Genomic DNA, 12988 nt, shown 5'->3' on the forward strand with positions numbered 1-12988 from the left:
AAAGTTTTTTTATTTAAATAATCTCTATACACAATGTGGGGCTTGAACTTATGACCTTGAGATCAAGAGTTGCATGTTCCTCCAACTAAACCAGCCAGGTACCCCACATAATTCTATTTCTTCATTCACTATTTCAACCAATATTGATTTATTGTCAAAGATAAAAAGATTCATAGCCAAAAAAGAAAACTTTACTTTTCCACATCTACAAATTTGACACATAGTTTAAAATTTTAAGGGTATGATAGAGGGAGCATTTCTGGGGGTGGATGGGTAGGTAGGAGCAAAAAAAGCCAGACAAGGTTTCAAGGAAGATGGGACGTGAACTGAGCTTGAAGGTGGGATCTAGATATGTGGAAAATAGGGAATATGGAAGAGGAAAGAAAGGCATTTTACATAAAAATCTTAGTATGGATTTTCTATATCAGAAATTGTCAAACAAATTTTCACAGTTCATAAAAATGGGTAACTTGAGAAATGCTGTGAAAGCAAATCCAAAGAAAGATGACACACATTTATTCATTTCTTACCTTCTTTCAATGGTGTTTTGAGACCAAAATTTTCTTTGCTTTCGTGAAGAAAAGCCTTTGAAGGATCAAAGTGTTTGATACCAAGAACTTTATTTAATTCCTCCTGAAGTTTTGTCTCACTTTGTTTTCTTTTAGCGAGCTGAGAGCGGAGTTTTGACACCTCCTATGAAAGAAAAATATAGACAACAATTATTAAAGTTCATGTGCGTGAAACATGTTATCGATGTTATTGACAAGTTCCAAAGTTGCTCATCTACCAAACCAAAAGGCAAAAATCGTTACTAGATACGGGCTTTAAGACTAAAAATTACAAAATGACTCTGAAGGGCTATGACAAAGGAGATAATGGGACATTTAAATCCTCTTGCCACTCTACAGTTACAGTTTTTTTTTTTTTTTTTTTTAAGATTTTACTTATTTATCTGACAGAGAGAGCAAGGGAGCACAAGCAGGGGGAGGGGCAGAAGGAGAGGGAGAAGCCGACTTCCCTGCTGAGCAGGGAACTTGATCATGGGACTTGATTCTAGAACCCTGGGATCATGACCTGAGCTGAAGGCAGACTCTTTTTTTTTTTTTTTTTTTTTTTAATTTTTTATTTTTTTATGATAGTCACACAGAGAGAGGGAGAGAGAGGCAGAGACACAGGCAGAGGGAGAAGCAGGCTCCATGCACTGGGAGCCCGACGTGGGATTCGATCCCGGGTCTCCAGGATCGTGCCCTGGGCCAAAGGCAGGCGCCAAACCGCTGTGCCACCCAGGGATCCCCTGAAGGCAGACTCTTGAAGGCAGACACTTAACTGACTGAGCCACCCAGGTGCCCCCAAAACTATGTTTCTGATGAAAGTTCATCTCTAAATTAAGTGCAGAGATCAATCTCTGGAATGACAGCATGAGAAGCTCCACTAACATGCTTCCTAGTGAAACTAAAAATCATAAAAAAGGTAACCATTTAAAGCATGTAAAAATAGTCCCAAAGCAAAATAGCTAATGAAGAAACATCTTTTCAAGGATATCTAGAAAAATATGGTACAGAAAGGCAAGGGTTTGTGGTATCTGAACCAATCCTGCTCCTTTTTCCCTACTCCTAGTTTAGCAAGGTGAACACCCTATACCGGACAGGTGTAGTTGGGAATACAGGGCCCTCTCCCCACCCAGCAACCCCCAGCTACCTGCTGCTGAGGCCATGTCCCAAGTACATGTGGCTGAGAGGTGTAGAAACCTTTCTTCTGTAGAACAAAGGCTCTACCTTAAATGCTGTGTGCTGAAAATGCTGGGACCCTGATCGTCTTTGCCCTGGCTCATGAGGCAATGATTCCATGCCAGGAAAGGCAATCTGAGAGAACCTCAGGCTGTTCCCCTTTCCCCTATGTCCACCAAGCACTCAGTCCCTAGGCCAGATGTATCACTCACAGAAAAGCTTGTCATTTTCTCCAACTTCAGCTCCAGAGCCCTGTCTCAGAGATTTTATTTGGGGGTAGGGAGTAGGCTATAAAAACATGTAGCTCCTAATTTCTTGCCAAAGGGGCTGATTTCACTTGCAACAGACTTTAGAGAAGTTCAAGCTGAAGGGTGTTGTGAATAATAGGAGAGTGAGGGAATAAGGGAACTGGGAGGTGCTTCAAAATACAGGCTAAACTGTAGGTTTAGACCTGGTAAATACAACATCAGGGAGGAGCCCTTCTGGAGTCAGAACATAATCAGTCACTGACCTCAGACACACTTCCAATGAAAGAGCCAGAATTTAATTGGGTTAGCTCATAGAGCAATTATACTCCAGGGCACTGCTGGAAATAACAGAGCAATAAGCAACTAGTTATCTAGGAACAGGTGATCAGGGAAATAGAGGAAGACAGCCCTATCAAAATCAGTGTCATGTCAGGGTGACTGTGGGCATGTTCTAAACTGAAACTCCCTGAGTAGCAACATCAGAGGCACAACATTCCTGGGCATGATAGAAGGAATAGGCTTTACTAGCACAATCCAACCGATTACTAAACAAAGAAAATGACAGCAGGCCTGGAAGGAGAGGGCCGTAACCAGAGTGCTACAATATATAATCTAAAGTATCCACTATCTAACAAAAATTTACAAATACACAGGAAAGCATGACCTATACATTGGAAAAAAGCAGGGAACAAAAACTGCCTGCAATAGTAACCAGATATTGGACTTATTCAAAAAAGAGATTTTAGTGTAGCCATTATAAACATATTCATAGAACTAAAGGAACCATAAAAAAGTGAGAATACTCAAATTACTAGAATCATAGATGAAAGAAGGGACATGATGACTGACCTTATCATAATTATAAGGATTATTAAAAAGAATACTGTGAACAGTTGTATATCCATAAATCTGGAAATGAATCTTGTCCATTAAATGAAATGGACAAATTCCTAGAAGACACAAACTACTGAAACTAGCCAAAAAGAAGTCAATATGAACAGACTCATACGAGGTAAAGAGACTGAATAGTAATCAAACACTACCCACAAAGAAAAGCCAAGGTCCAGATGGCTTCATTACTGAATTCTATTGCACATTCAATGAAGAATTAATACCAATTATTCACAAACTATTTCAAAAAGTAAAAAGACAAGATATTTCCCAACTAATTTTATGAGGTCAGCGTCACCTTGATACCCAAGCCAAAGATATTACATAAAACCTATAGACCAGTGTCTGTTGGGAATATGGATGAAAACATCTTAAGCAAATATTAGCAAAGTGAATCCAGCAACCTATAAAGGGAGTTATACACCATGACCAAGTGAAATTTATCAGAAATGCAAGGTTAATTTAACATCCGAAAATCAATTAATTTAAGAGAGCATATCAATAGAGTGAAAGTCACCTGATCACCTTATAGACTCAGAAAAGACATTTGACAAAATTTAACACCCTTTTATGATAAAAACACTAAAAAAAATAGTAATAGAAGAAAACTTTCTCAATTTGATAAAGAGTAGCTATGGCAAACCCACAGCTAATAGTTTACTTAATGGTGAAAGTGTGAAGCTTTCCCCCAAATCAGGACCGAAACAAGGATTTCACTCTTATCACTTCTATTCAACATTGTCTGGAGGTTCTACCCAGGGAACTTAGGCAAGAAAAACTAATCAACTGCATTCAGGTTAGAAGAGAAGTAAAACTATCTCTATTTACAAATGATCTTCTATACAGAAAATCCTAAAGAAGACACTAAAAAAACTATTAAAACAAATATATGAGTTTAACAAGATTGGAGAAAACATGACGAGCACACAAAAATCAAATTTATTTCTATACACTTGCAATGAACTACCCAAATATGAAATTAAGGAAACAACTTCATTTACAATAACAATAAAAAGGAGATAAAATATTTAAGAATAAATTTAACAAAAGAAGTACAAAATTTATACTTTGAAAACTCCAAAATGTTGTTGGAAGAAATTAAAGATCTAAATAATTGGAAAAATATCTCATGTTCATGGATCAGAAGATGTAACATAGTTAAGATGGCAATATGCTTCAAGGCTATCTACAGACTCAACGTAATTCCCATGTGAATCTTAAATGACTTCTTTGTAAAAGCTGGATAGCTTATTCTGGAATTCATATGGAATTGCAAGGGACCCAGAGCAGCAAAAACAGTCTTGAAAAAAAAAAAAAAGAAAAAAGAAAAGAAAAGAAAAAGAAAGTAGGATGATCCATGCTTCCTGGTTTTAAAACTTACTATGAACCAACAGTAATCAAGACAGTGTGGAAGTACAAGGATAGATCAGTGGAATGCATTTGAGAGTCTAGAAATAAACCTTAAATATATGGTCAACTGATTTTCAACAAAGATGCCAAGACCATTCACTGGGGAAAGAAGAGTCTCCTTAACAAATGGCAAGAGACCAAATAGATATCCACATGCTAAGGAATAAAGTTGGACCCTTACCTCACACTGTATATAAAACCCTCAAATAGATCAATGACCTAAATGTAAAAGCTTAAACATAAAACTATTAGAAGGAAACATAGGGATAAATCTTCATGACCTAGGATTTGACAAAGGATTGTTAAATGCCAAAGAACAAGAAACAAAGGAAAAGATACATTAGACTTTGTCAAAATTTTGTGCTTCAGTGAACATCAATACAAAAGTGAAATGACAATGTATAGAATGCGAGAAAATGTTTCAAGAAAATGTATCTGATAAGGAACATACACACATGTAAAGAACGGTCATAATTTTTAAAAAACCAAACAATAATCCAATTAAAAATGGGCAAAGGATATGAATAGTTCCTCCAGGCAAGATATACAAATGGCCAATAAGCACATGAAAAGATGGTCAACATCATTAGTCACCAGGGAAATTGAAATCAAAACCACAATTAGGTATCTCTTCATGTCCACTAGAATGGTCCGAATGAAAAAAATCAGATAACAACAAATATTGGTGAAGATGTGAAAAAACTGGAACCCTCATGCATTGCAGGTAGAATGTAGAAAGATAAAGCTACTCTGGAAAACAGTTCCTCAAACTGTTTAAACATAAAGTTACTGGGATCCCTGGGTGGCGCAGCGGTTTGGCGCCTGCCTTTGGCCCAGGGCGCGATCCCGGAGACCCGGGATCGAGTCCCACATCGGGCTCCCGGTGCATGGAGCCTGCTTCTCCCTCTGCCTGTGTCTCTGCCTCACTCTCTCTCTCTGTGACTATCACAAATAAATAAATAAAAAAAACAAAACAAAAACAAACAAAAAAAAACATAAAGTTACTAAATTACCAAGCAATTAAACATGTTACTAAATTAAACATTAAGTTACCAAACATAAAGACACTTAATTACCAAGCAATTTCACTTTTAAGTAAGGCCCAAGAGAAATAAAAACATGTCCAAACAAAAACTCTTACATGAATGTTTACAGTAGCATCATTCATAATAGCTCAAAGATGGAAACAAGTCAAATGTCTATCAACTGACAGATAAATATGACATATCCACACAATGAAATATAATTAGGTCATAAAGAGGGATTAAGTACTGATACATGTTACAACATGGATGAACACTGAAAACACTGTTAATCAAAAGAAGCTAGTCAAAAAGACCACATATTATTTGAGTGCACAAACAGGAAATATCCAGAACAGGGAAATTTACAGGGATGGGAAGTAGTTTAATAGTGGGAGGGGTGAATGAGGACACAGAGAGATGATAGTTAAAGGGTAGAGGGATTCAATCTAAGGTGACACAAATGTTCTAAAACTGACCACAGAAATGGTTGCATATCTATGAATGTACGAAAAACAACCGAGTTGAATGCTTTAAATGGGTGAATCGTATGGTATGTGAATTATATCTTAATACAGCTGTTAAAAAAAACTTAAATGCTTAACTATTTTTTTCTTAAGTAATCTTTACGCCTAATGTGGGTTCAAACTCATGACTCTGAGATCAAAAGTCACATATTCTACCAACCGAGCCAGCCAGGCACCCTAAATGCTTAAACTATTTTTGAATACTGCTTATCTTTATGATATTTATTTATATCAAGAACTTTGCTATTTTGGAAATAGAAATGGATGTGTAAAGCTTATGAACTCTTTCAATTACACTAGTGATTTCCAATATACTAATGAGGTAGTTGGAAAACCTGAAAACATCAATAATTACCTGGTCAACATTCTAAAATAGATTCACAATTCTCAGATGGATATTTCTCTATAAACTTATTTTTTCTGATACCATAGCCCCTCCTTAAACTGAAATGTTAGAATAACAAACACCCCACCCTAATACCTTCAATAGAACTAAGTGTTATTTTACAGACCGATTTGAGTTGGCTATTTTCATCTTTCAGTTTCACAACATGCTTGATTTTTTGCTTTAGATTTTGATGACCCAGTAATTTAGCATATGAATCTCTTAGTTTATTTAGCTGTTCCTGAGCGGCACCATGTTCATTCAACAAAGCCTGTTTCTCTGCTTCAAATGCATCCAGTTGTAGCTGAAAAAGAATTTTTAAAAATAGACTTAGAAATGTTAAATTTACTTTTCTCATATAAACTACATAGGAAAATCAAGTACAGGGGATCCCTGGGTGGCGCAGCGGTTTGGCGCCTGCCTTTGGCCCAGGGCGCGATCCCGGAGACCCGGGATCGAATCCCACATCGGGCTCCCGGTGCATGGAGCCTGCTTCTCCCTCTGCCTGTGTCTCTGCCTCTCTCTCTGTGTGTGACTATCATAAATAAATAAAATATTTAAAAAAAAAAAAAAAAAAGGAAAATCAAGTACAAAAAAACCCCCCAAAACAAACGAAGGATGAAAACAGATCATGCTGACATATTCTCATGGCTCTCCATAAATTCTTTGAGACTTTAAAAAAATCAATACTGTTTTTCTACTTTTTAAGGTGCGGAGATTAGCATTTATCTTTTTAAATTTTAAGATAGATATATTACTTTGAAAAACACAGAAAGATCATAACAAAGTGAGTCTCACAATTTTACATATGTTAATTATCAAAAATGTATAGCAGGAGAGCCTTCTAAACTATTAGCTTTAAGTTTCTTATTAGAAGGTAGTTTTTAGCCTATAAAGACTACATAAAAAATTGTACATATAATTTTAAAAAAATTTGTCTCATTTAATAGGGAGTTAAATTGGTACTGTAAATGTACAGCAGAATGATCTTTCAGAAAAATCAAGTCACTGTGGTGACTGTCACAGGGAACGAGGTGAAAGCCTAAAACAAACACAAGTTAGTGTAGTCCCAACTGACAAACCTGAAAAGGTTTTGTTTTATTATATAGTTCTTCATAAAGGAGACGCCACTTATTCATTTCCTCAGTTAACTCTGCCACTGTGTTTTCTTTTCCAGCTTTTCTGTAAGGCAAAATGAAATTTAAAAACATAGTGTATTAGAAAAAAAATAACTGCGGTTATATGGCAGTCAGGTTCTAAACCTAGATTACCTTGCTTCTTCCTCTTCCAGTTGTTTCTTTAACTCTTCACCTTTTTGCTTGAGTTGGTTCTGCAAATCAGTTATTGTTTTAAGAGAAGAGACTGTGATTTCTTTAATTTCTGCTTCTTTAAGTGCTGATTTGGTCTGCAGATCCAGGAGCATCCTCGAGTTTAAGAGAGAAGAGTCCACTAAACATTTTATAGCCATTTTAATAACTTTTTCCCTTTCTTTTACTTAAAAAAAAAAAAAAAAAGAAAAAAAAACCAACTCAAAGAACTCTTCAAAAATTTTTTAACTGTGTAAATTCTTAATTTGCAATTGAAGATCACCCAGAGCAATGAAATTAAAATTCCCTGCATCACTTAGTAGTTGGCTTTCGACATTTAATTGTCTTAATGGTTCTAAGGCTGTAAGTATGGGCAGGTTTTAGTTCTCCCATGTACCTTGCGTATTCTTGATTTGCATTCTCAGTTGCCAATATCTGATGTTGAGTATCTTCTGCACTTTTCTCAGCCCTGGTCACTTTTTCCTGAAGTGACAAGTTCTCCAATTTAAGATCTTCTATCTCACGAGCCATAAATGCTTTATAACTTATTAAAAGGAAAATAAAAAGTTGAAGGATTTTTCTAACTATTGTGTGCATGATAAATAAATAAATAGCTGATTAGTTTATATTTTATACAATTTAAGGTAACACAAATAAAACCTTATGAACCGTGCATTTACACAGGTAAGAATTCGGTATTCTGAGGTCAGTACTAATGGGCTTATATGGCATAGGCTGTTCATCCAAAGAAGAAAAAAAAAAAAATCAAGTGCTTACTATGTGTATGAAGTATACCTAACATGAAAATTACTCCAAAATAAATAAATATACGATCTCTGCACCTATTGTCACAGAGTTTATGGTTTTGTGGGGAAGATAAGGAAATGCCTCTTCAGGTTTTCACAAAAAAATGTGAAAATATATGTATAATAAAATTTGTATTATGAAGAAAACTAGAGAAGGGAAGGGTGCCTGGGTGGCTCAGTTGGTTAAGCAACTGCCTTTGGCTCAAGCTCAGCTCCATCAGGCTCTCTGCTCAGTGGGGAGTCCATTTTGCCCTCTCATTCTGCCCTGCCCCCACACTCATGTGTGCACTCTCCCACAAATAAATAAAGCTTAAAAAAAGAAAAAAAAAAGAAAACTAAGGAGCACTTAAGCTGACAATGGCAATGTACCACTTTTAGTGATTCATAAAAGGCTCTTCTGAGGAATTTATAGTTAAGCTGAGATGTGATGGTTAAAGAAAAGTTAGCTAGGGTTCAGGTGAAAGTGTTGCCAAGGGAAAAGAAGCATCTATGCTGGGAGGCAGGTAGAACACAGTACATACACTAAGAGATGAGACTGGAATGTAATGAAGAAGAGATGCAGGAACAGATGCTAGAGACATAAGGCAAGTCATCACTGTGGTGTACATCAGCCCAGATGAGCGATAAAGGACGGTTAGACTAAGGAGTTGGCAATGGAAAGATGTGAAATCTTTTCTGAAGACAAAATCGCAAATTTCACAAAATAGGATGGATGTTAGGAGAAAGGGAGAGAAAATGATTAAAGATGACTCAGGTTTATGGAATGAGAAGCTGGGAAGAGGGAGATGTCATTGACTGAAATAAGAGGAAGAAAGAGACAGAAAATCAAGAGTTGTTCTGGACAGGTTAATATTACACAGTAGGGAGATTCTACCTGGAGATGTCAAATAGGCAGCTAGATAGATGGGTATAAAGCTGAAAGATCTGGTTTGAAGAAATAATTTTTTTTTCAAAGATTTTACTTATCTATTCATGAGAGACACACACACACACACACACAGAGGCAGAGACGCAGGCAGAGGGAGAAGCAGGCTCCCTGCAGGGAACCTGATGCAGAACTTGATCCCAGGACCCCGGGTTCACGACCTGAGTCACAAGCAGATGCTCAACCACTGAGTCATCCAGGTACCCCTGAAGAAATAAATTTTAATGCTATTAGCATATAGATGGTGAGTGAAGTCATAGAATGGCTAAAAGCCTCCAAGGCACAATTTTTCAAAGTAGCAGGAAAGGAAATCCCTCCACAGAGTTGAAAAGAATACTAAAATATAATTTATATTTATGCTTGGACATATCTAAATTAAAAATATATGTACACATATACATTATATGTACTAGATTATCCATATGGAAAAACAAAAAAAAAATTGATCCCTATATCACTGCACACACAGAAACCTGTTCTAGATGGGAAAATGAAACTTTATTTTTTAAAAAAAATTTATTTATTTATGATAGTTACACACAGAGAGAGAGAGAGAGAGGCAGAGACACAGGCAGAGGGAGAAGCAGGCTCCATGCACCGGGAGCCCGACGTGGGATTCGATCCCGGGTCTCCAGGATTGCGCCCTGGGCCAAAGGCAGGCGCCAAACCGCTGCACCACCTAGGGATCCCGGGAAAATGAAACTTTAAAAGAACATAAATATGTTCTTTAGACAGAAAGAAGTTCTTAAACTACATGCAAACATGTTTATATCAAAATCTATAAATTCAAACATTAAAATTGGGATACCAGGGTGGCTGTGTTGGTTGGGTTATCTGACTTTTGATTTTGGCTTGGGTTATGATCTCAGGGTCATGCGGCTCCATTCAGTGGTGTGTCTGATTCGCTCCCTCTGCTCCTCCCCACTACACTGTGCGCTCTCATTCTCTCAATAAATTTTTTAAAAAAATTAAAATCAAGAATTTCTAGTCATGAGAAGAAACCATAAAGAAAATGAAAAGTCATACTTTGGTAGAAGATATTTGGAACCATACTGCTGATAAAAACTTTACTATCAGGAAAAGATAGTGATACTATAGAGAAATGAATAAAAGTCATATACAAGTAGTCCTTTATAGAAAAGGAAAGGTGGATTATTCCCATACGATTATTCCTTTATAGAAAAGGAAAGGTGGATTATTCCCAGGAGAAAGTCATTTTACACTAAGTACACTGGTAAAATTTAAGAAATACAACAAACTGGAGAGGAAGTAGATCAACGGTTACCTGTATAACCCTAGTGAAACTGTAGATTCTCACTGCTACTTTGTAAGGCAATTTGGCATTACATTTTAAAGTTGAACATTCACATATGTAGGACTTTAGTGTAATTGTTATACATGTATACTAGGAGACTACAAGAATATTCCTAAGAATACTATTAAAAATAACAAAGATTCTATGAAACATTTAGAGTTAATACCTATTCTTCTCAAACTATTCAAAAAAAAAAAAAAATAAGAGGAAGGAAAACTTGCAAATTCATTCTTTGAGGCCAGTATCATTCAAGTACAAAAATCAGATAAAGACACCACAAAAAAAAAAAAAAAAAAAGAACTATACGCTACCTCTTATAAATATAGATGCAAAAGTCCTCAATAAAATATTAGCAAACTGAATCCAACAATACATTAAAAAAAAAACAAAAACAAACACACACACACAGCACAACTGAGTAGGATTTATTCCTGGGATATAATCAACATCACATCAATAAAGAAAGGATGAAAATCATATGATCATTTCAATAGAAGCAGAAAAAATATTTGACAAAGTACAACAACCACTCATGATAAAAACCCTCTGTAAAGTAGTAAAGTAGGTCTAGAGGGAACAAACTTCAACATAATAAAGGCCTTATATGAAAAACCCACAGCCAACATTATACTCAATAGTGAAAAACTGAGAGCTTTTCCTTCAAGGTCAGGAACAAGACAAGGATGTCCACTCCACCACTTTTATTCAACATAGTACTGGAAATCCTAGCCACAGCAATTAGACAACAAAAAGAAATAAAAGGCATCCAAATTGGTAAGAAAGAAGTGAAACTCTATTTGTAGATGACATATGTATAGAAAATCCTAAAGACTCCACCAAAAAACTACTAGAACCGATATATGAATTCAGTAAAGTCACAGGATACAAAATCAATGTATAGAAATGTGTAGTATTCTTATACACTAATAATGAAGCAGAAAGAGAAATTAAGAATTGTACAAAAAACATTATTTAGAATTGTACAAAAAACAATATTTAGGAATAAACTTAACCAAAGAAGTGAAAGACCTGTACTCTGAAAACTGTAAAATATTGATGAAAGAAATTCAAGATGACACAAAAAAATGAAAAGACATTTCATACTCATAGGTTGAAAGAACAAATATTGTTAAAACTTCTATACTGCTCAAAGCAATCTACAGATGTAATGCAATCCCTATCAAAATATCAAGAGTGTTTTTCACAGAACTAGAACAAATCCCCAAATTTGTATGGAACCACAAAGACCTCTTGAAATAGAAAAGCAATCTTGAAAAAGAAAAACAAAACTTGAGTTACCACAATTCCAGATTTCAAGTTATGGTACAAAGTGGTAGTAATTAAAACAGTATGATACAGGCATAGATCAATAAGACAAAACAGGAAATTTGGAAATAAACCCACAATTTTGTAGTCAATTAATCTTGGACAAACGAGGACAGAATATACAATGGGAGAAAGACAACTTCTTCAACAAATGGTATTGGGAAAACTGGACATTCAAACAGATGAAACTGTACCAGTGTCACCATACATAAAAATAAACTCACAATGCATTAAAGACCTTAATGTGAGACTGGAAGCTATAACAATCCTTGAAAGAGCATAGGCATTAATGTTTCTGCATTGGTTTTAACAATATTTTTCTAGCTATGTCTGCTGAGGCAAGGGAAATGAAAGCAAAAGTAAACTATTGGGACTATATCAGAATAAAAGCTTTGGACTAGTGAAGGAAACCATCAATAAAACTAAAAGGCAACCTATTGAGTGAGAGAAGATATTTGCAAATGACACATCCAGTGATGGCTTAGTACCCAAAATATATAAAGAATATATAACTCAACATCTAAAAAAACAAATAGTCCAATTAAAAAATGAGAAGCCATGAACAGACATTTCTCTAAAGAGATCTAGATGGCTAACAGATACATGAAAAATGCTCAATATTACTTGTCACCAGGGAAATGTAAATCAAAACTACAATGAGATATCACCTCTCACTTATCAGAATGGCTAAAATCAAAAACACGAGAAACAAGTGTTGATGAGGATGTAGAGAAAAAGGCACTCTCTTGCACTATTGGTGCAAGACACTATAGAAAACAGTATGCAGGTTCCTCAAAAAATTAAAAATAGGAATACCCTATGACCCAGTAATCACACTACTGGGTATTACCCCCTATACAAAAGCACTAATTCAAAGGGACACATGCACTCTTATGTTTACAGCAGTATTATCAGTAACAGCCCAACTATGGAAGCGGCCCAAGTGTCCATTGATAGATGATTAGATACAGAAGATGTGGTAGATATATATACAATGGGTTATTCAGTCATAAAAAAGAAATGAAATCTTACTATTTCCAACAACATGGATAGAGCTAGAGAGTACAATGTTAAGCACAGTAAGTCAGAAAAAGACAAA

At 35.7% G+C, this 12988-nt stretch overlaps 1 protein-coding gene across 3 annotated transcripts in view; it reads right to left on the reverse strand.

The window, feature by feature from the left end:
• Positions 1–12988, reverse strand: part of HMMR (hyaluronan mediated motility receptor) — a 45509-nt gene that overhangs the window by 3445 nt on the left and 29076 nt on the right. For 2 of the 3 annotated variants that reach the window (XM_077895611.1, XM_077895610.1), the window contains exons 13-17: positions 7915–8061; positions 7482–7634; positions 7293–7392; positions 6338–6514; positions 531–693 (exon numbers count right to left, since the gene is read on the reverse strand). In XM_077895611.1, coding sequence (XP_077751737.1) covers positions 531–693; positions 6338–6514; positions 7293–7392; positions 7482–7634; positions 7915–8061 — 740 coding nt within the window. The remainder of the gene's footprint in view (positions 1–530; positions 694–6337; positions 6515–7292; positions 7393–7481; positions 7635–7914; positions 8062–12988) is intronic. The other variant, XM_077895612.1, reaches the window with a different exon arrangement.

The sequence above is a fragment of the Canis aureus genome, chromosome 4 (genome assembly GCF_053574225.1).
Source record: "Canis aureus isolate CA01 chromosome 4, VMU_Caureus_v.1.0, whole genome shotgun sequence".
In the NCBI taxonomy this organism is placed as follows: Eukaryota; Metazoa; Chordata; class Mammalia; order Carnivora; family Canidae; genus Canis; species Canis aureus.